This window comes from Gordionus sp. m RMFG-2023, chromosome 4 (assembly GCF_954871325.1).
Source record: "Gordionus sp. m RMFG-2023 chromosome 4, tfGorSpeb1-WG-v2, whole genome shotgun sequence".
Lineage (NCBI taxonomy): Eukaryota > Metazoa > Nematomorpha > Gordioida > Chordodea > Parachordodidae > Gordionus > Gordionus sp. m RMFG-2023.
Window position 1 is genome coordinate 24,596,228 of NC_088778.1, and position 24,407 is coordinate 24,620,634.

At 28.1% G+C, this 24,407-nt stretch overlaps 1 protein-coding gene across 1 annotated transcript; it reads right to left on the minus strand.

Annotated features, from left to right (window-relative positions):
* Positions 1-1,303: 1,303 nt before the first annotated feature.
* LOC135927861 (lysophosphatidylserine lipase ABHD12-like) lies at positions 1,304-14,963 on the minus strand. Its single transcript, XM_065464087.1, has 12 exons — positions 14,809-14,963; positions 14,650-14,768; positions 14,501-14,606; positions 14,348-14,461; positions 14,228-14,304; positions 13,703-13,832; positions 13,610-13,650; positions 13,245-13,324; positions 4,637-4,719; positions 3,537-3,615; positions 3,113-3,240; positions 1,304-1,991 (listed from the first exon to the last, which is right to left on the minus strand). The coding sequence occupies exons 1-12, from the start codon at positions 14,835-14,837 to the stop codon at positions 1,946-1,948; spliced, it is 1,032 nt and encodes a 343-aa protein (XP_065320159.1). The 5' UTR covers positions 14,838-14,963; the 3' UTR covers positions 1,304-1,945.
* Between the last annotated feature and the right edge of the window lie 9,444 nt (positions 14,964-24,407).

The window sequence follows — 24,407 nt, forward strand, 5'->3', positions numbered from 1 at the left end:
AAAAATTAAAAGTTCAATTCTTTGTCAACAACGTCAGAAAATTCCCATTATTGCTTGTAATAAATCATGTTTTATGACACATTAGTATGAATGTTAAATGATATTCATATAATACTTTTATATTAAAATTCACAGAACGTTTTTCTATTTAATAATACACACTAAATAAGCCAGTAGATATTGAATATATTTTTTTAATTATATTTAATAGCATCGGAAATGTTTTGAAAACCCTTTACGCTTATTCAATTTAATATATCTAAAGACCCTTATAAACAAAAAATTTTCTACCTGAAGTTATGGCTATAAAACCTGCAATGGGTGAATCATTGAAAAAACCTATTGGTTAGAGGTGAAGAAAAAATAAATAACTCAGTTTCAAACCTGGACTAAAAAGCCTTTGTTTCGGTTCTTAAATTTGAGGCGGTTTTGGTTCCAAATCATTTTAGTAAAATTGATTATAATAGTGGCACTGCTAAGTGTCATTACGTACTTTGACAATAATTAACTGAACCTTTGCTGTAATTGAGTGAAGTGATTAAGAACTGGAGGTAGAGTTCAAGATAATCAAGCCAAATTATCCGATCTGACCTTTGCAGCCAATACTGCCCTTATAAGGCCATACAAAGCTCACTAAATAAAAAAATGTATTAAGTATTTCAAGAGACATGATGCAAACCACATATTTTATATTAATATTTCTTTTATTTTGTGCAATTTATTAAAATATTAAACAGATTTTTTGAGGTTTCGGTGCCAAATATCTTGAATCGCTGTTAAATCACCAAGATTTAAAATTTATGCATATCAGCTCAGCTCTTAATACTACAAATTAATAAATGGGTGAATAGTAAGATAAAATACAGACTTTATTAGCTCCTACGTTTTAAACGCTTACTTCTGACACCTTTTGTTTATACATTTTCTTTTATTTACAAAAAGAAAAAAGTTTTTTTAAGATAATTTTTCATAATATACTTGAATGAACCAATTTAAATTCAATGTTAATTGACAAAATGCAAAAAAAAATGAAAAACTAACTCATGTTTTATAAATATGTTCATTTTTTGCAAAATTATACTCAACGACATTCTTTTTTTATCCTGCAACGTTCCGTTCCATTGTCCATGCTGCAAAGAAATTACAAATAAAATCTTAAAAATTTTAATAAAACTGTTTATTTATCAAAAATATCCAAAAAGATATTAAAATATAATATATAAATTAATTTATAAAATATAATATAATTCTTAAAATATAAATATATTTTAGATGAACTGGGAGTATTAATTATAAATAACAATATTAATTTATAAATAACAATATTAATTTATAAATAACAATATTAATATATATATATATATAAAAACATTAAAAAGTTAAATATACATTTTCATGACTGAAGTGAGGTTTTATAATACATTTTCTAAATTTGGATATATTGAATGAAAGCATATAGTGGCAAATATATATTATATATTTGAGTTCTTAAAAATAAACATTAAAAAAAATAAGTAGTTTATTCATCTCTTCCTCTATTATCCGCGTATTTTATATAGGATATTTCAATTTTTTTTAAAAAAAATTATAATACAAAATCGCATTTGATATAGTTTAAAAAGTGAATAATGAGCCAAATTTTCTCTAGTTAAATTAGGATAAAATAGAATCGTATGTAATTAAAAAAAAGAATGATATCATAATTGTTATAAATTAAATAATATACCCATATAATATTTAAAAATATTTCTTATATTAGTTATAAAATATTAATTTTATTATTACATAATATTTAAAAATCATTAAATAAGTTAGAAATAATGAAAGAATTTCAGATATCATATAAATATATGGATTTAAAAAAAAATTGACCACGATTGCCTACAAATATAAACAGTGATAGTCCATATTATTTTTTGATTTGTTAATCTTTGTAGAATCATTTCTAATATCCCTTTATTTTATTTAGAACGTGGGTGTCCATAAACTTCCTGATAGATAAATAATATATGGAATAATATTTAATTAATAAAGATGCTTAGGTAAATCAATTAAATAATAAGTAGATTAACAAGGCATACAATTTTGACCGCTTAAATATATTTTTCAAAACCCTTACATTTTCCTTATAATTTATGAGGATTAAATTTCAAATAAATTTTTATTCTAATTAATATATTATATATATCGTATTGAAATATGGAATTCGGTATGCGATTTTTTATATCTTAAATATCCGATTTGAACGGCAATATATTTCAAAATGTGCAAAGTACCAATACTGTGTTTCGGATTGCCTAGAGTTGTAATACTCTCATAATTTATATCCGTTTTTATATTCGATTTTCATATAAATTTTAAAAATTACACAAATGTTCATAGAAAAATTATCTAAAACTTATAGGGTATGTATTCTACATGCTAGGACTTTTTAAAATTAAAAATCTGGTTTCCGTACATGATATAAAATTGAAGAATTCCAAATTCCCATGGATTTCATATCCCAATGCGACACATATATATTTATTTTTTCAAAGGAGAATAATAATCTTGAATTTGAAAATTAATATAAGCTAAAAATCAAGGGTAGACGGATACCAATGAGCTGGAAAGTATATTCTAAAACGTTGAAATTGGTTTTTAAAAAAATTAAATTAGGTATGATTTCTGGCATAAAATAAGTAATTAATGTTATAATATGTAAATGTCCGAGACACATTATAAAAATTGACCAAGTCAATTTAATTTCGGAATGTTTTTAGGTACTTACTTGTGCTAGCTCAAATAAAATCAGCCACGATTTATTTGGCCGAAACATGCCAAAACTAATTTGCAAATTTGGTTCGTTCTTAGTCTCTTTTTATTATTTGTAACCTATGATCCACTAATATTAAAATATAATAGGCCCAATTGAAAAATATAAGAATTCTTCCATATATATAACTAAAATAATTCGTTAAGCAAAATCAGCAAATTGGTTTAAGCAGGCTTGAATATATGAATTAAGTCAGAGACTAAAAATTAACTTGAGCCAGGTTAAGATATTTAACAAAACTATGCTTGACTATATACGTAAAAAATCGAGTATCCAAATTGATAAATAAAATCAAACCTTATAATATCTGGTAAGTCGGGAGCTGAGTGAATATGCTTATGACCGAGCTTTAGTTTTGCTTCAAAACTCGAGAATATTACCGGAATATTCGAATCCTTTTTACTTTCCTTCGCGATTTGATGTAACTTTACAATATAAATAAATAATATAATACTTTAAATTAAATCACGAGTTTTTGTATAATATAGGCTTATATAATTTCAATAAATATTATGATTGAATTAGGGGGGTGCCATTTTAAATATCTAAAAAAATGTCATTTTGTAAAAAAAGAGTAAAATCATAGTTTTAATTATACTAGAGGTCAATTCACAATTATAAATAGATCATAAAAACATGACATCAATATCCAAATAACTCCAATAAATTAACTTAATTGTATAATCTTGGCAGAAATAAAAAAATATATGGGGATGAATACTTTATATCCCAACTCGTAAGGTACAACGTTATCATCTTTAGCGTGCATGATCAACAAGGGACTGTCGATATATTTAACACTTGATTAATAAATTTATATATATATTTTAAAAAAAATAATAATTACATTAAATTTGGAAATTCATCTTACTTAAAAATCATAATATTTTATATAAATTATGTTATCAATGGTGTATATGGTTATACGGCTCAATAGCAGGTTTAAATTAAAATTTTCACCAAAATAATACCCAATCCTCGAGATTTCGTTAATATCTCCAATCCTATCTGTCATTTATGAGCAAAATCTTCAGGCTTGTGCAATATTTTTTGGCCAAAATATTGGGTTAGCCACTTAAGAACACCAGTGGCATTGTTAGGGAAGTAGGGTGTTCAAACATCCTTATAAGTTTGGAGAATCCCTCTCTTCTAATCTTCTTTTTGATTTTTCAATACCCACTTTTAAATTTCAGATATAGATTTCCCTTTTTTTTTGCTAATTTTAGTTTTTTTAAAGGCTTCCCTCCCCTCCTCACAGTTAAAAATATTAACGACGTTTTTCCGTGTTGTTAATACCATTTCAATTTCGATTGATTCGTTCGATTAATCAAATTATTCGCAAATGACGGGGTTGTGAATGGGAGTCCATCAAATTAGACCTTTCTTTTGGCTCAAGTCAAAATTCTTATTTTAAGGCCCTGAGCTAAGTTTGAATTTTTTTAATTTGAATATAAACTAAACCCATATTTACAAATTAAATAAAATATTCATTAATCATTTGTCCTAATAGCAGAGAAATTATAATTATCATTTATCTTAATAAAAGAAGCTAAAACTATTTTAAGCTCAAACCTGCCCCAGGTTTTTAAATTTAAGCCTGAGCCTGTCTCATTTTCTATTTGACTAACGAATAGGAATATCAAATGAATCGGTTCATTTTCTATTTGACTAACGAATAGGAATATCAAATGAATCGGTTCATTTTCTATTTGACTAACGAATAGGAATATCAAATGAATCGGTTCATTTTCTTGAAGACTATCATATCAAATGTTGTGTATTTTTTCAAAAAAATAACAAAATTATTCATTTTTGATATACTTAATGTCGCTCTTAAAATATATCTTGTTACGTCGAAGAGGCTCCAAAAAACAGCCGGTAAACCAAGGGAAATATCTGTATATCTAAAAAAATAAAGTATAATATAATCATAAACAATCTTATATTTAAAAAGAAATATATAAGATTTGGCGTGCACTTTTTTTGTAGATGCCAATATTTGTGTAAACATTAAATCAGGGGTAACTTTTTATGTGATCTCTAATGTCGATTTTTGAGAATGCATAGCACAAATCCTTTACTGCATATGCAATTGCGCAAAAACATTTAAGACTGAAGTATTTTAACTTATATGTCATAGGAATTATATTAAATCTGGTTAAGGTTAAAAAGAGCAATAATTGACATTGTAGAAAAATTAGATATAGATATTAAAACTGGCCAGAGAATGGGTGCAAAAATTTTTAACTGTTGGGACAGCTTTTTTGCAAAATTTTAATGGGCCAACCTGACATTTCGTTAAACTTTAGAAAAAAATTATAAGGCTTGTCATAAATGATACTTATTTTAGTAGAAATGTCAATCAATTTTATAAATATATAAATATATTAGTTTTTAATTAATGAAATGTCAGTCATTTCTGACAAAGATTTTTGTTGATATTTTTTTTGAACAAAGAAACACTTTTTTAATTTTTATGATTTTTATATTTTTTGTGACTTTTAAATTTTTGATAACCTTTTTTTATGGTAATAAAACCTTTTTAAATTATGATAATATTTTGCGCCTTTAATTTTTGACCCTTGTAATTTGATAATAGTTTTATTTAATAAAGATATAGATCCGAAAATTAGTTTGCCTAGCATTTAATTTGATAGTTTGCATTCTGAGTTTAGCCTTATAGTAGAATTTAGTCTTAGTAATTTTTCTGATATAATTAATATTTGAACCCCTCTTGTTTCATTTTGTGTTTTTTGTCATTGGTGACCGAGACCACCAGGATTGTTTCGATTCCAGGGTTATTCGGTATTTCAAGGTAAAAGAAAATATTTTATTTTATATTTTGTATCTTGCCTCAGAACACAACGCAATCACCTTTTTGTGTAAATTTTTAGAAATTTAACACGGCCGTTTTAAAGTAATATAAATTTTTCATATAATGAGATGGGCTTTATATTTAATTTTGATATTGAGCCTAGCGTATTTGATAAAATTTCGGAGTATCCGAGTATTACTTATCAAAGTGTGTATCAAATGGTTGATAAATTTGATGTAAATAATGCCGTAGTGACAATTTTATTGTTGGTCCTACTGTATGTGTTACATATTATGATAAAATTTTTGTTTGGAAAATGTACGCTGGTTGCGACCAAGGTATATGGTAATTGGAAATTAGACACTCCGGTGTCGGCTGATTGTTGGGAAAAGATTGCGGTCTTGGAAAGTAGTTTAAATGGAATTTTAAATGAAATCAAGAACGGCAGACCTGAAAAGGTGGAAACGATGAAAGATAATAACGATGACCGTTTGGATAGTGTGGAGAGATCTATAGTTATCCTCCAGGAATTGAAAGAATTAAAAGAAGTGATTAAGATTATATATCAAGATATAAATACGTTGGTGATTACGAATAGTAATATTAATAAAGGACAAATACGTGGGCCGACATGGACAAATGAAAAAAATATTTTCATGGGAAAAAATGGCTTTTCAGGTCATAAGAAAATTTTAGAAGATTTGAAATGTACCCGCTGTGGGTATGTTGGTCACAAGGTAGAGACCTGCGTAGTCCAAGAACAAAATTTTCGTGAAGGTTTTCCGTTAAGGAAACTGGCATTAGAAAATTCTAATGTTAGAAAAATTTCTGGTACTAACACGATTAAATTTGATGTTTTACGACCGAATTATGGCAAATCCCGTTTGTGTTTTAAATGTAACAAACCGGGACATGTAGCCATAAACTGTATCAAAAATTGACTATATGATTGCAAATGTAATCATATAGTAGGTAGGAGATCGGGATGGAAAAATGATAATAAAGTAAATAACCATGATTATAACCGAAATTTTTTTATTCATGATGATAAAAATAATAAAGATTCTAATGATTTTAAATGGGATAAATATCCTAGGGGTATTGTCAAATATTCCAATGAAAGGAATGTTAATGCTTTCAGATGGGAAAAATATCCCAGTTATATTGCAAAAAAGAATATGAATATGGTTAAGGAACCACTAAATTCCGAGTTGAATTTATGTTCAAATGGGAATTCTCATGAAACTGATGTTTCAAATGAGATTAATATTGATCAGTCAATTAAAACATATGATATTTTAATGACTGAGAGATTAGTCGAACCTCGTCCTTGTCCAAGAGTTATCGTAAGAGTTGACTCGAGGGATATTGACATGTTGTTCGACACAGGGGCTAGCATTTCTATAATGTCTCGAAGAAATTATTTTAAGTATTGGCCTAAAGGTAAGCTTGAGAAAGAATCTATGTGTGTCAGACAATTTGATGGGTCTGAGATAATAGTTTTGGGAAAAACTAAATTGGGCGTAATTCTTCATGATACCACATTTTTCCTAGATTTATGGGTAGTAAAGAAAGATGTGGAAACCATCATGGGGTGGGATTGGATTGTTCAGTTAGGTCCTTTCAGTAATTATTGGAATATTTTTGCCCTACATAATGGTTCGGCCATAATTAACCAGAAAGACCAAAATATTGCTTATAACGCTCGAAAAAATATCTGTGAAATAGAAGGGAAGGATTTAACCATAAAGCAAAATGATTCAACCCATAATTCTGATAGGTATGTAAAGTCCACGGAATTAATGGTGGAAAACAACATTAGCATGGATAAAACCCCAGTGGTGGCTATTGGTATTCCTGAATTACATAAAATGAGTGAAAATATATCTCGTTTAATGAAGAAGTATGAAATAATTTTCGAAGACAAATTAGGTTGTCTTAATGATTATCAAGTAGATATAAAATTAAGGGAAGGATTTGCACCTATTTTCCTAGCGTGTCGTCGAGTCCCTTTTGAATGGAAAAAGGAAATTGACGAAGAATTGGATCAATGGGTTAAAGATGGTATCATTGTTCCAGTGGAATATAGTGTATGGGCAACCCCGTTGGTACCGGTTAAGAAATCAAATGGTAAATTGAGACTCTGTGCTGATTTCAGAGTAACCGTTAATCGATGGGTAGTAGAGGTTAAATATCCTTTACCCCGAATTGAGGAAATTTTGGCCCAGTTGAAGGGAGCGAAATATTTTTCAAAGGTTGATTTTTCGTCAGCCTATTTACAATTACCTTTGAGGGAGGAGATTCGTAAATTATTGACGATCACGACTCCCAAAGGGCTGTTCGCTTTTTGTAGATTACCATTTGGGTTGAGTGTGTCAGCGCCTATTTTTCAGCGAACCATGGCGTCCGTTTTTCAAGGATTAGAGGGTGTATTTTATTACATGGATGATGTGCTAATTACAGGGATAACGCCTGAGCAGCATAACCATCGTCTGGAGGAAGTTTTTAAAAGAATTCATGATAAAGGCTTGAGAGCCAGCAAAGAGAAAAGCCTTTTGGGTGTAATGGAGGTCGAATATTTAGGCCATCAAATAAATGGGATTGAGGTGAAGCCATTAAAAAAAAATTTGAAAAATATATTAAATTTGAAGCAGCCCAATAATAAGGCTGAAGTGCAGTCCTTTTTGGGTATGGTAAATTACTATCATCGTTTTATAGAGGATTTTGCGAAGGTAGCTGCCCCGTTATATGAGTTATTAAAAAAGGGTGTTCATTTCGATTGGAAAGTAGAGCAACAAGAAGCATTTGAAATTTTAAAGGGAAAAATTGGGGAAGAGCCAATTTTAGTCTGTTTCAACAATTATTTAGAAATTATTTTAGCGGTTGATGCCTCCAACAAAGGTGTTGGAGGAGCCTTATTACATGTAATTGATGGTGTGGAAAGACCCATCCTTTTTTTCCCCGAGTTTTTAGGGATGTCGAAACGAGATATTCGGTGATTGAACAGGAGGCCTTGGCCGTGATTTTCGGTTTGACGAAATGCCGTGAATATTTGATTGGTAAAAAATTTGAAATTTTTACTGACCATAAGCCATTAATCCACCTATTCCGAAAGGATAATAGGGAGTTAATGCTATCTCCCCGGTTACAACGTTGGTTGTTATTAGTGGGAAGTTTTAACGTGGAAGTTAGATATCGTCGGGGCAAAGAGAATCATTTGCCGGATATTTTGTCCAGGTTGGGTTCTGACTGTGCGGACCCGGAAATAAATATTAGTATAAGTGATAGAGAGAAGGCCTTAGTGCGTTCTCTGTCTTATATTTTAAAAGGGGGTCCTACCAATTGGGAGGATTTGAAAGCCAATACTGTGAATGACAAAAAACACAAAATGAAACAAGAGGGGTTCAAATATTAATTATATCAGAAAAATTACTAAGACTAAATTCTACTATAAGGCTAAACTCAGAATGCAAACTATCAAATTAAATGCTAGGCAAACTAATTTTCGGATCTATATCTTTATTAAATAAAACTATTATCAAATTACAAGGGTCAAAAATTAAAGGCGCAAAATATTATCATAATTTAAAAAGGTTTTATTACCATAAAAAAAGGTTATCAAAAATTTAAAAGTCACAAAAAATATAAAAATCGAAAAATCATAAAAATTAAAAAAGTGTTTCTTTGTTCAAAAAAATATCAACAAAAATCTTTGTCAGAAATGACTGACATTTCATTAATTAAAAACTAATATATTTATAAAATTGATTGACATTTCTACTAAAATAAGTATCATTTATGACATGCCACCCCTTTATGGGCTGTGGCACGCCAAATAACAAAAAAAAAATATAAATTTAAAAGGTGTCTGGGTGCAGCGGACCTTTTGTGGAGCCTTCAGGAGAGTAACTGATTCTCCCACAAGTCCATGTCATCTATACGTGTAGCTTCCGCAGAAAAAGCTGACGTCGTCGGCGTAGGTCCTTGAATGTTATCGACCGTTCGCTGGAGAATGTTGTCAATGGGGGGGTTTGACGTGCTGCTGGAACTTCCGCTGGAGGTACCATTCAGGGCACCCCTGTTGGCTGACGGCGCTTGTCGTATGGGAGCGCATGGAGCTGTTCCCCGCGTGGAGTCCTCCCCTCTCCTTCGATATTGCCTGGTTGATCGCCCAATGGTGTTGTCATTGATAGGGGCTAGAGGCGATCGCCCGTCTCTTCCTAAGATTGGGCACTGGCTTCGAATATGGTCATTGCTTCGACAATGGAAACATTTCTTGATACGGGGACCTCCAGACAGCCATTGTTAAAAATTGGATCAAAAAGGCTGGAGCACATAAAGAGGAGGCTTACATGTCTCAATTCTATTACCTCAATTCTCGTAATCGAGAGGGAGTTACGCCTGTCGAGTTATTTTTAGGTAGGCGAACACGGGGTCCTTTGGATTTCTTAAAACCAAAGAAGAAGACTATTACCTCAATGGAAGTAAAATTAGAGGTACGGTTTGCCGTGGGACAAAAGGTTTGGGCCCGATTGTTCGACAGTCGGGCAACCAGATGGGAAAAGGGTCGGGTCATATTGAACCGGGGTTCGAAATTAAGTGAAATTTTGTTAATAACAGGGGTGACCGTGGTTCGTCACCACGATCATATGAGATTGGGATAAATAGGAAGCGTCTTATTTGTTTGGGGTTCATATGGGTTCGGTTTCCGAATATATTTAGTCGTATTGAAAATAGGTCAATATAAACGGATTGTTGGTCAATTTCAGTGAAAAGCATAATTCAATTTAGATGAGTTTAATAAAATCGGGTTCTTAATATATTTGGTCATATTAAAAATAGGTCAATATAGACGGGTTTAATAAATTTATCAACATGGTAATGATATGGAAAGTTTTCTTCGGTTTGGTTCGTTAAGGAATGTCTTTGTCTGTTTTGTCAAATGAAGATTTGTGTTAATGTTGTCTTGTATTAAATAAAGTTTGGTTTTCAAAGTAATAAAAACATGTTTGTATATTGTGGTGATGGAAAAGACAAGTTTTGTCTTTGTCTTTCATTAAATGAATAGAAAGTTTTTTTTAAAAAATGTTATAGAAAAGAAATGGTGTGTCGTCTATTATCTGTTTTTACAGTCAGATGACTGTTTTAAAGAATAAGAAGATTTTTATGATATTGGTAAGGTTGGTGGATGTTTTTGTTTTAAAAGAAAATTTGTTTATGATATTGGTAAGGTTGGTGAATATTTTTGTTTAAAAGAAAATTTGTTTTGTCTGGCCAGTTGCCAGGGTAAGAGACAGTTTGGTTTTAAAAAAAAAATAATAAGAAAAGTTTATGAATAAACATGTGTGTGCCTCATCTAGTTTACATCCTATAAGTAGGAGTGAGAATAAATTATTTTGAAATTGTCGTTTTTGTTTTTGGTTATTAATTATTTTTGTTTATGGGCAACAATGTACACAATATATATATGCCTTTATTTTGGTATATCCTCATTAAATTTTGTTTTAAAATAAAATATTTTTACAAAAAAAAAAAAGAGTAAATTAATTTATATTAAAAATTTAAAATTTTTTAAATTAATTTTATATTAAAAATAAAAATTTTTTTTTAAAAAATAAGTTAAAGCGAATTAATTTTATATTAAAAATTAAAATTTTTCAAAGAAAATTTAAAATAAATCTCCCGTTGCAGCTGATCTCCACATATTCCAGACGATAAGACCCATGGAAACTACCAGTCGATTAGTCGATCTAGGGTCCTGCTACATTCAAATTACCTTGATCCCCAAGAATACCGGTATGACGATACCAACCACGATGGTACTAGATAATTCGATGATGTCTGGAGGTCCCCGTATCAAGAAATGTTTCCATTGTCGAAGCAATGACCATATTCGAAGCCAGTGCCCAATCTTAGGAAGAGACGGGCGATCGCCTCTAGCCCCTATCAATGACAACACCATTGGGCGATCAACCAGGCAATATCGAAGGAGAGGGGAGGACTCCACGCGGGGAACAGCTCCATGCGCTCCCATACGACAAGCGCCGTCAGCCAACAGGGGTGCCCTGAATGGTACCTCCAGCGGAAGTTCCAGCAGCACGTCAAACCCCCCCATTGACAACATTCTCCAGCGAACGGTCGATAACATTCAAGGACCTACGCCGACGACGTCAGCTTTTTCTGCGGAAGCTACACGTATAGATGACATGGACTTGTGGGAGAATCAGTTACTCTCCTGAAGGCTCCACAAAAGGTCCGCTGCACCCAGACACCTTTTAAATTTATATTTTTTTTTTTGTTATTTGGCGTGCCACAGCCCATAAAGGGGTGGCATGTCATAAATGATACTTATTTTAGTAGAAATGTCAATCAATTTTATAAATATATTAGTTTTTAATTAATGAAATGTCAGTCATTTCTGACAAAGATTTTTGTTGATATTTTTTTGAACAAAGAAACACTTTTTTAATTTTTATGATTTTTCGATTTTTATATTTTTTGTGACTTTTAAATTTTTGATAACCTTTTTTTATGGTAATAAAACCTTTTTAAATTATGATAATATTTTGCGCCTTTAATTTTTGACCCTTGTAATTTGATAATAGTTTTATTTAATAAAGATATAGATCCGAAAATTAGTTTGCCTAGCATTTAATTTGATAGTTTGCATTCTGAGTTTAGCCTTATAGTAGAATTTAGTCTTAGTAATTTTTCTGATATAATTAATATTTGAACCCCTCTTGTTTCATTTTGTGTTTTTTGTCATTGAGTAAATTTTTGAAAAAAATATAATGGGCCAAACTGGGCAACTTGTGCACAGATTCTTAGTGGGCCAAATGAGGGTTGAGTTTTTCAAGTATAAATATAAATCACATCTTTTATAAAATGGTAACAATTCCAATATAAATAATGTGCTGTTTAATTCATATTTAAATAAAAAGTTCCACTCTCCATATCACAAATATGTGTAAGCATCTAACCCTATTCATTGAATATACAATAAGTGCTTAGTTTTCACAAACCCATCAAACTGGGAAACAAAAATTAAGGATAATTATGATAAGTCCCATCTACCTTTTTGGTTAGGCCACAGTTATCCATGCACACAAGAAGTAATGTCACTTATGCAGCCATGGGAAATCAGAAGACAGGGAAAGGCCCATGCTAACAAACAAAATAAAAGTTTAAATTATGGGAGGGTTTTGGATAGGTTAATTTTATGTTTTATTTAGCATTGTGATAGAGAAGGAACTACTTATTAATCTAATTATTTTGTTTATAGTAACTTGATACTTTTAATTTGCCCTCCAGAGTTTGAAATAATAAAAAAATATTTAAAGATTTTTGATGTTTGAAGATATTTCTAAGAATAAGATCAAATTTCATCTAAAATTAAATCCTTTTCCCTAAAAATATTTTATAAATAAATCTTTTGTGACTTTTATGCATTTAAAATCTTTTATGAAATCACAAACTAAAAATTTTTTTGATCTTTAAAAAAAAAATCTTGAATTTTGTGATCTTTAATTTAGAATTTTTTTGCTCAAATTTTGGGCAAAAAAATCTTTTCAAACCCTGACAAATGTTCTTCTCTATAAAAATAAAATCACATACTCTACTAAATGGATGCCTTGAAGCTGCTTCTTCAATATTTGTAAAAGGTGCCTCTAATATAACAGCTGCTGGTTTGTAAGCTTAAGAGATTTGATTTTGCCAAATAAATAATCAGTTCAATTAAATATGCTAAAAAATTTATAATGTAAATTGATTTATGATATATGTTGAATTATATAAATTGTAACATGTATTATTTACTCTTTATTTTAGTTTTACTTTCAAATTATATTTTCATTTTAGTTTTACTTTAAAAATGTTATATAAATGATATGAAAAAGAGAAATAAGACAGATAAAGAAATAATATATTTACTTTTCTTCAATATAAAATAGGAATCTCAAAAATATAAAAAAAGTATTTACCTTCATTATCATTAAGAAATCTTGCTAATTTAGTTGTAACACTACAAAATTTTTTGTAGAATTTTAAAAAGGTAATCATTTTTAAATATATACCCACTCCCCAGTGAATGTCCCCACAATATTATTGGATTATTTCCACTATGATGTTTAATCCAACTATATACATATTTTGCATCATCTAGAACACCCTTTTCTGTTGGGGTACCAATAGAATCCCCAAAACCTTTACTCATTTTAAGAGAAAAATAAAATAAGTATATTTATAACTTGAGCCAAAATGAACATTCATATATTTTTATTTCATTTTTTAGTTCAAATTTAGTAATTTACATATTTTTTTTATAAAAATATAAAAATAATTATGTCAGCCTATTTTCACTGCTAAAAATATAACTTCAAATACTATTGCCCTCCATTATTATTTTTTAATCAAAATAAGTGATGATCTAATATCTTTCAAAATAATTTACTAATTTATACAAAACTTTTTATAATAAAAAAATAAATAAGTACAAAGTAGTTAATCATTGTAAATAAAATCCCTGAAAAAAATGTGAAAATAAAATAAAGTATTATAAGAAATCAAAAATTTTGCTCAGAATTTATAAATCTACTCACCTCTGTAATCAAATGATATAATATGAAAATTCATTTTTGAGAGAATTTTATATAACATAATACGATGCCATCCAGCTCTAATAGATAAAAATAATTCATAAAGTTATATAATTTTAATACCTTGTTCCAGCATTTCCATGTAAATATAAAATAATAGGATGACCAGAGTTTAAATAATTATAGGAGTGGGTATCTTTTTTATATAAAGGTAACATGTCCTCTGGTAATGTGTGCCTTTATTTAAAATATATTTAATTTTTTCAAATTTCATACCATAATCCTATAGTAATATTTTGTCCAACATTAATATTATAATTTTGTGTCCCTAATAAACCTAATTTATCAGGAAAGTTAAAATTTACAAAGGGAGGCCAATGTACTATTAAACATAAATAAATTTGTAAAACATAATTATAAATCACTTGTATTTAAAAAGATCAATCTTCTTGAAAGAGGAATATAGTATTTAAAAGCCAATGGTATTAGAAAATAAGTTAATAAAGCTATGAGTATAGCTGTTGACATCAGATCTTTGTAAATTCTAATTAAATGATAGAACTTAATTATGTAAATTATAAAACTTTGCATTCATAATGTATTGTATAGACATCAGGATATTATAATTTATGATTATACCAAAACGATCACAAAAATTATGAAATTATTATCAAATTCAGAAGTTCATATGATATTTGAAAGCTCTCAAATATTTCCATATGTCATCATATAAAAAAAAAATATATTATTTGGGGGCGTCGATAGCTTTTATAAAAAAGGGAGCAGAATTTGGAGTTAAGTACAACATTTGTGATAGATATTATATTGATTAATTATACTAATAAGTCAGTGGTGTAGTTATTATATCCTCATGGGGAGGGGGGGGGTTAAAAATCTTTGGAGGGCGAAACACTCAAACCTATGAACACTCAATTTCTTATTAGGCTTTAATAAAATTATTTTAAATATTTGCATGTAACAAAATTTTAGGGAGTATTTTATTATAGATTGATTTATTATAACTTCAGCATAAATAACATTCCTTTATTTAATCATGTATTTATTTTAATTATTTAAAATAAATTTCAAAATATAAATATTTAATACAGATTATAATATTAAAAATTTTATTGTATAAAAACTCTATTTAAAAAAAATGTAATTTAACAATAAAAAATATAACAATATTATCAAAATATAAATAATGCACAGTACTTTCATTAAAATAAAATACATTAATTGCATATATTTTAAGAGTTTATACAAAAATTATATAAATCTTATAAGCAGGGGTAGCTAGCCTTTACAATCTCAGGGGGCTCAACTAAAAAATTTTTATGGGGGTTTCGCCCTTATACCCTCAATTTTCCTCTTTTACCCGGCCTTCGGCCGGGTTTTATATTAATATATCATACTTTTTTAAAATTTGCTAACTCTAAACAATTATTCTGAAATTCATATTTTGTCATTTATTATATTTTGCATACAAAATAAACTAGCATAAAAATAATTAAACATATATAAAAATAATATTTTTATAATACAAAATCTATTTATTACAGTAGACACTGTTTTATAGAATGGACTAATAAGAAGAAATTTATAGGCTTTACCAAATCAACAATTCTCGAAGAAGAGAATATAAACGACCAATCCAAATCATAAAACAATATGGGAGTTAGAGCTTCCTCTTACATGATGTAAAGTAATCGAGAAAATTATTGTGAGATATTAAATTTATAAAAGATTATCTTCCATTTTTTATGATATATAAACGACTACACAGTAGACCATTATTGCTTATCTAAAATATGCAATCATATGCTCTCAGCAGCTGTAGTACTAATCTTAAATTACATAGCCACACAAATAATAGATGCTGGTTAATTTACATAGCCATGACACCCATGATGGTAACCCATATCAGAATTTATTATGTTTAGATAAATTGATGAAACAAAAACACTATAAATCTTTAGAAGAAATTATGCAAATATATTAAAACCTTGAGTTATTTACACTGCAAGGATGCCATATTAAAAATGAAACATTTTGTAACTATAAAATAAGAACCAGAGTGATATCATTAAAGATATTAAAATTTTATATATTATTGTCGCACCATCTCTACTTGGTATATTATATCTTAAAATATGTAATAATATCAAAAATATATTTGTATTAAAAATTTAACTCAAAACTGTTTTTCAAAAAAGAAAAAAATAGCTTTCATAAAATCACGTAAAAAAAGAGTAGAAAAGTTATCAAATTATTACATTTATTGCCAATGACATAGATAATACCTAGACTGACGATTCATTCATTAAAATTCATTTTTAAACGTCGTTAAAAGCAAATCAGCTGGACCGGCCATTTGGTAACACATATAGTAATTATTCTCATGTTAAAAACTACTATTAAATTGATAACTTGCTGTCTTATTATTTCGATGATCCGGTAATTCTTTAATAAAGTTTGCATCAGATATAGGAATAAATTAGGCTCTCGTTTATAATTTTAATAATGATTAGTGTAACCAAGATGGCGTCTCCACATGATTTGCATTTATGTACACTTTTAATGAATGAATCGTCAGTCTAGGTATTATATATGTCATTGTTTATTGCAGAATAATTAATAATGTTTAATTTTTAAAATTATTTATAAATAAATAGATGGCGGTAAATAGTTGAATGCAAATTGTTACTTATATTTATTATCAAAAGCATTTATTAGTAAAGTTTTAAAAATATTAACTGTAATATATTATATAACTGTCAAATACGTATGTAAAATTGGCATTTTACCTAATATTTTATAAATAATTATATATAATAGAGGATTATAAAATATATGTCTATACTTTTTATAAATAAATCTCTTATACTTATTTGGATTTGGATCTTGTAAATAATTTTAGAAAGAGACATGATAATTATATTTTAAAATCAATAATATAGTTGATTAGTGATGTTAAACTCGGCTAATTGCAATATTAAATTTGTTAATTTTCATTAATAAATGATTATATTTTTTTAATTAGGGTTATATAATAATTTAAATAATAAAAATCAATTAAGCTTCTACTGTTAATGCCAAATTAATATTTAGTGAGTGATATTGATATTCCATTTTTAACACAGAATATGATCGCAAGTTGGCATAGCGAAAATATATTTTATATGTTAATCTAATCTAATAATAAAAATAGTATTCATTTAATAAAAATTTAGATAGCCTTATTAATTTTTAAATAATAAAATTAAATCTATATATTACTCAATAGAATTATAAAAGAAATCGTTCAGTGAGCAATTAAAAAAATTTATTTTTAGTTCAAGGGGGTATTAAGAAGTCATTAAAAAAAAATTTCTTCAGGGGCCATTCAAATTTTTCAGGGGGCTCGAGCCCCTCCGCCCCTTAGCGACGCCGCTGGTTATAAGAGAATTCATTTTAGGAAAAAATTTGATTATAAATATTATATATTAAAACGAATATAATCATATTGCAATTTTTTGATTTGAATTTATAAAGAAAGGTCTACTTGAGATCTTGCTAATTCATCTAAAATCAAATTTTTATCAAGGATAATCTCCATATAAATATTTGTGCTAGTCTATTTAAACGTTTTTCACCGGTGGTATTTCTTAAATAGATTTTTAACCTTTTTAAAGTTAAAAAACCTTTCATTATATTTTTCATGGGGATGGGTACGCCACTAATTAGTTATATTAAAATATAAAAATTTAGAGACATATACTCGGCCTTATACCGGGCAAAGGCAGGCCTAAGGTTGGCCAAATACTTTATGGGATATATCAATAGATATCGAAAATTACAAAAATTAGTGATGTTGCAGATGTTGAAAATGACAAATAACGGTAACACGATACAAAAATAAAAAGTACAAATACATGGAATATAAATAATGCATCATGAAAAATTACCTTTATAATAAATCTAGAATGATCATATAATCTAAATGTTGCAAGAGTTGCATTCACGGCATTGAGATGTGGAAAAGACAAAATAGCTTGCCAGAGAATATATTTGCCTACCTAGCATCAATACCAATATTTACCAGGAATTTAAAAATTGTTAATCATGCAACACATGGGCTCACTATCGCAAGAACTTATAACATCTGTGGATAACGACCTCAGAACCACTCGAGAGAGTTAACATTGATTACCCAGGGTCGTTCTTATAAAAAAAACTGGTTGTTAATAGTCGACATAATAGTATAGTTTCTATTATAAAGCCGGTGGAATCAATAACCGCTAAAATAACAAAAATGTTTAAGATTAGTGGTATAACCAAACAGATTGTGATTAGTGTTGTTAAAAAGCCCGATTCAGAATGATTTTAAAAAACGTCCCGGTTAAGACTATAACCAAAATAACATTATGTATACCTAAAGATTTGGCACATAGCTGGTAGAAATGCTTAGACATTTGCGAAATCTAGATGATTACATCATATTATTTTAGCAAAAATCTTAATAGGGCCGTTTTGAAGAATCTACCCAAATCGGGGTTTTTATGAATATTATTTGTGACCGCCAACGGTACATACCAAGTGTTTTTAAAAGTTTTGTGTTGACCACAATATAAAACACACGCTAACGTCAGTATATCCTAAACAAAACGGTTAAGTGGAAAATGGCGAAAGACGCTTATGAAAAGAAATTTGGAAACGAATTTGTTTATAAATTAATTAATCACAACTGTCGGAATAAATCTAATAACAACATAATACCGCCGAAAAAATTTGTATTACTAAATAACAAGAACACAATAGGATTTGCTCAAACCTTTAAATTACCATAATATGAAAACAACAAAATCCTTATCACCAAATACAACGATAAACGACCGAGAAAGAGTATGATATAAAACATTCAAGGCGAGCAGATTGGATATAAGCGTTGTCTTAAAAAGTGAAAGTGATGGCACGGGAAATAATGTGATTAAGAGACATCTGGACTAAACAAAGATCAGCCAGTGATAACGCAGAATTGAACAAATACAACAACACAAACCACATAACAAGCAAAATTAATGCACCGTTGTATGAATCACCAACTGAAAATGTTTAAGGTATGGGGGGGGGGTGAGTTGATTACAATGTGAACAGCACTAGACCTGCTAGAGATTAAAGCAGTTATTTAGGCACTTTATTTTTTCATGGATGGATAATTTACAGATAATAAATAATAAACATCATCCTATTTTAAAAGTTTCCTAAAATTTATTTTGCAATAATAATGAAAAATTATTCAAAGTATTCATTTTTATTTATAAACTTTTATCCAAAATAATTATTTATTGTTTATAAACGTTTATCCAAAATAATTATTTATTGTTTATAAGTAAAATTATTAATCATATTTAAAAAAAGTTCATATTCATATGTCATAAGTTGTTTCATGTTCTTTTCACCTTTTTTTTTTCATGTCATCTTTGATATATAATTAAAGAATGTGATAAGCTAGGGATTCTTCTTTAGTCTATAAAATAATATAAATAAATATTTGAGTATGAAATAATTGTTCATTTCAATGAGAATATTGGCAATAAAGAATTTACTTATTTTAGCAAAATATCTAGATGTTTGATGTCTAGATTCTAAATAAAAGATTGATAGTGAATCATACCACGTTGTGTATTTATTACTTCAAAAAAAATATCATTGGTCTATCAAGTCATTTAAATTCAGTGTACTTGCAATAAAAAATTAGCTTATGATGTTCATGCAAAATCTTCAGATATTTGCTATTAAAATTCTATTGTATCTTAAACATTAATATAGGGCAATTTATCCTAAATTATATTTTTGTAAAGCTGTTTATTAATAAAAACAAAAATATGTATTCATTAAAAAAAATATATATATTTTTTGGATTTATCATGAATAATTTCAAAAATCGCGTGATGCATAATGATTTGTATTTTAAAAAATTTATTGCAATTAGCTTTTAGTTAAATAGAAAAGTATAGATAAGCTATCGGTAAATATCAATCAGAGACCTTGATGGGCCTTGATTTTATAACCAAGCGTGGCCTATGCTTGGTGTAAAAATTTTTTGTAAGCCTAAACCGAATAAGGCCCGTAGTCTGTCTTCAAAAAATTTTCATAAGCCCATTAAATCATTTTATATTACTTATGATGAAACAATACCTATTAAGGTAGGCAGGGAGTAAGACATCAAATAGAAAGTTGCATAAAATTGATTTTTATTTTATTTATTAAAAATTTTAACTACTGAATCTAATAAATTTTACAATTCAATTTAACAATTTATTTAATCAGTTAATATAAAATAACAATCATAACGACCAAAATATTAAGAAACTATTAAGTTAATAGAATGGAAAGTAAAAGAAATAATAAAAGTCCTTAAGATAAATATTAAGTTAATATAATGTAAAGTAAAAGAAATAATAAATTCAGTCTCGGTTAATATTAAGTTATAGGCAATGAAAAAGAAATAATAAAAATCAGTCGAATATATAAACAATATTAATGAAAATATAATAAATCAGAATGATATAAACAAAATTTAAATCTATAATTTCAAATTGTCATTTAAAAAATAATATATTAACAATAATTGCTTTATCATTTTAAATTGAATAAAAAGTAGGGAATTTTATTATCGATTTGATTTGCATTTATGCTTAGAAAAATGTGAAGACCCTACTTTCCGTGCTAAGTATGCCCTGACAAATTCTACATTAAACAAATCCAATTTTTCGATTATGTTTGCCTAATTAATATATTTAAACTATCCCACACTATGCTCTTTAGTAAATTATTTTTAAATAATTTATATTCCTGAGAATGTAATTTTAAAGTTATTCCTGATTTTTATTTATTATATCTAAAAGAAAATACTATAAATTGTTTTATGCTATTTTTGATTTATAAAATATAGAAGAAAAGGTTTTAATATTTATTATGTAATAAAACACTTTTAAAATTAGTATATCTGAAAAATTTATCTGCCAACCTTATCTAAACAAGCAGCTATACATGATAAACAAAACATGTTATTGTTAATAAAATAAGATCCTTCATAATATAAATAATATTTATTACCTATACACTTTAAATTTATTGTCAAGTAAAAGTAAGAAACTAAATTTGTGATTTTAAACAGCAGGAAATAAAAAAATGAACATTCTCCAAGATATGTGAGATAGTGTAGTGTGATAAATAAATCTAATGAAATTATAATGCTTTGTATATTTGTCCTATAAATATTCATAAAATAAGCTAAATTTAGATAAAAAAATTTTAGGCCAAAGCCATTGGTGTGCGCAGCGGGGGGGGGCAGGGAGACTAACCCCCCCACCCCCCCCCCCCCAAAGCCAAAAAATGCAGATGCCGGATATATTTTTCAAAAATATTATTGTTTATATTAATTTATATTTGTTAATATTTATTCGTATCTCATTAAAATATATTTACATTTATTATCACATTCATAAGTTATTTTATCAATTAATTTCGATTTCAAGTTTTCCGGGGTAATATTTACTTATTATTTTCAAATTTTTAGTGGCGTAATATTTATCTACCATTTTCAAATTTCTAGTCAAATAATAATTATTTCTGAAACTTCTGGTCCAATAGGGAAAAAGAAATTGCAACCTTGTCCAACGAGATAGAGCCTCTTCCATCAAGCACTAACAGCTATTAAGGAGTTAGAAGAGCCAATTATTTGCTATTACTGAAATATCACAATGGCCTGAAAGAAATATTTCCTCAGAAGCAAGAAAATTATTGGATTTAATGCTTATTCCAAATTTTATTTCTCATTAGAATGTATTATTTAATTATACAACTATTTTAATACTTTTCAAAAACATGTCATTGATTTGATTAAGAAGATGAGAATAGCGGAGAGCATTTTATCAGATTTCAAGCAAATTAGGGCGTTGATGAAGAATTTCATATTTTATTGTTGAGTCAAAAGCAGAGCTATACGTGTTTAATATTTGTCTCCCTCGACTTGTAGCAAGGCAAGCTCATCGTTAAAACATTAATATAGGATCAGTAAGTAGTGTTGTTAAACGCTCGTTTGAGCGATTTTTAAAAATTATTTTAGCGAAATTGAGCCTAGATATTTTGCAAGATGGCACATAGTATAATCTAGATGCGCTTACAAATAAATGAATTTTTAATTCATCATGCAGCACTTACATCTGCAAATATTACTTCCACAAAAGCCTTCCCCAACCTTTTTCAGATGGTGATAGAAAAAAAAAATTTGTTAGATTTTTATTATATAGATGTTAAAGTATCTTATGATGCCTTACTAGCTGAATAACTATGTTTATAAGATTAACTATAGTTGATATAGTCCCAAAAATGGATGCTCTGCATTATTTCAAACACATTTTAGATTAAATTCCCAATGTATTAAAAGGGTTTGTTAGAGATGGAAAATATTTAGAATCATTAAATTTGTTTTTTTATATACATTCATACATTAATTTGTTATTATTATTAAATTAACCATTTTTAGCATTAACATTTTTAGGTTAATTGATTGTGAATTGATATAAATACATGTTAGAAAAATATAAAATTTATTAATAAAGTATTATGTGATAAAATATTTTAAAACTTATTTGTTGCCTTCCATCAAACTTTTAGGGTTTATAAACTCTTCCCATTAGTAAACTAATGAGAGAACACTCTCTTTTTTAAGAAGAATAACAGAGGCTTGCAGAAGTACCATTTGCAGGGCACGGCCTGGATTTTTTTTAAAGATTTTATACGGCCCGACCTGGGTTTTTCTTAAAAAATTTTTTAGGTCCGGCTCGGCTTGTTTTTTAAATTTTCAGGCTCGGCCCGGCTTTTTTTAAAATAAAATTTTCAGGCCCGGCCTGGATTTTTAAAAAATAAATTATATTTATTTTTGATTTTTATAGCTAATTGTCACAACGATAAGATTGTCATTGTGCATCAAAACCTAAATATAAAAATAGAAAACAAATATATATATATATAAAAAGGAAATTAATAATAATTAGGAATCACGAAATCATAAAATCAACTTTAATTCTTTATTCAAAATTATAATAGTAAAAATCATAAAAAAATTAAATAAAATAAAATTAAAAGTAAATTTTAGTTAAAATAATAATCCCTTTTTCGCATCATAATTTCTCCATTATATATCCTTTTTCTTTAATCAACATTTACATAGTCTCCCTAGCGAATAATAACAAGTTCTACATCCCACTTGTTAAAACTGTTAAAGTATGAAAAAATCTACAAATCTCACGCGTTTTTTTCTCATTTACATAGACGGGGATATTTTAATAAAACATTATTTTTGTTTACAATTTGCATAATGCATTTTTTTTGTAAAGTAAAACTGCAACACCCTTCCACTTAAGTTAGACCCACCAATCTGCGAATAATCAATCTTCTTTCGATCTCGACTTATTCTTCTTAATTTTTGCTGTCTTCTAAGTTCTAACGAAGGCTTTGTCGCTTGAAATTTTTGAATTCTATCTGTCACTTGTCACCCTGTGAAACGATCAGCTTTTTATCGCTGTAAGCCACTGACGAACTTGATACACGCCTGTTTTCCACTATCCACGATTGATAACGATTATCGATGACATCCAGTTTCATCGTAACTTGTTTTCTATCATTCTCTTGTAATCCACGATTAGCTTTTTATCTTGATAAACGATTGGTCTGCGATAAACGATGGTTTTCACGAATTCTTGTTCGTCTTGACCCTCTTTTATATCAATTTGCTTGTTTTCCCCCTTTCTCTTGTAATTGATTGGTTGTTGCCTCTAATTCTTGTAATCGTATCTATCTTTCAGACTTTCGGGTCTTCTACGACAGTTTGCCCCTGTTGAGATATCGGGTAATCACATCTAATCTACTTCTACCTAAAATAATCTATTTACATATCTACATTTATCTCCTCTAAACTAATTCTGCCTTTAATAAATGGCGTAAATTATACTAAATCTTAAATTTTATAATACGTAGCAAAATATAATAAATTATATAAATATATCACATTCTATCACCCCTCTCCCCTTAATGAAGCCTAGACCCATATTTTCATTGAAAAATTTACTTGTACTCATCCTTTAGCTATTGATCCTCATCTTCTTTTCAGCCATGTCTATACTAAATTTATATC

Excerpts from the sequence above, each read along its gene's own strand:
- LOC135927861 (XM_065464087.1), bottom strand. The coding sequence starts at position 14,837 with ATGTCTATACAATACATTATGAATGCAAA. Across the intron at positions 14,769-14,808 it reads CAATACATTATGAATGCAAA|AATTTACAAAGATCTGATGT; the intron begins GTTTTATAATTT and ends TCATTTAATTAG. Across the intron at positions 4,720-13,244 it reads CAAGGCATCCATTTAGTAGA|ATATACAGATATTTCCCTTG; the intron begins GTATGTGATTTT and ends TTATTTTTTTAG.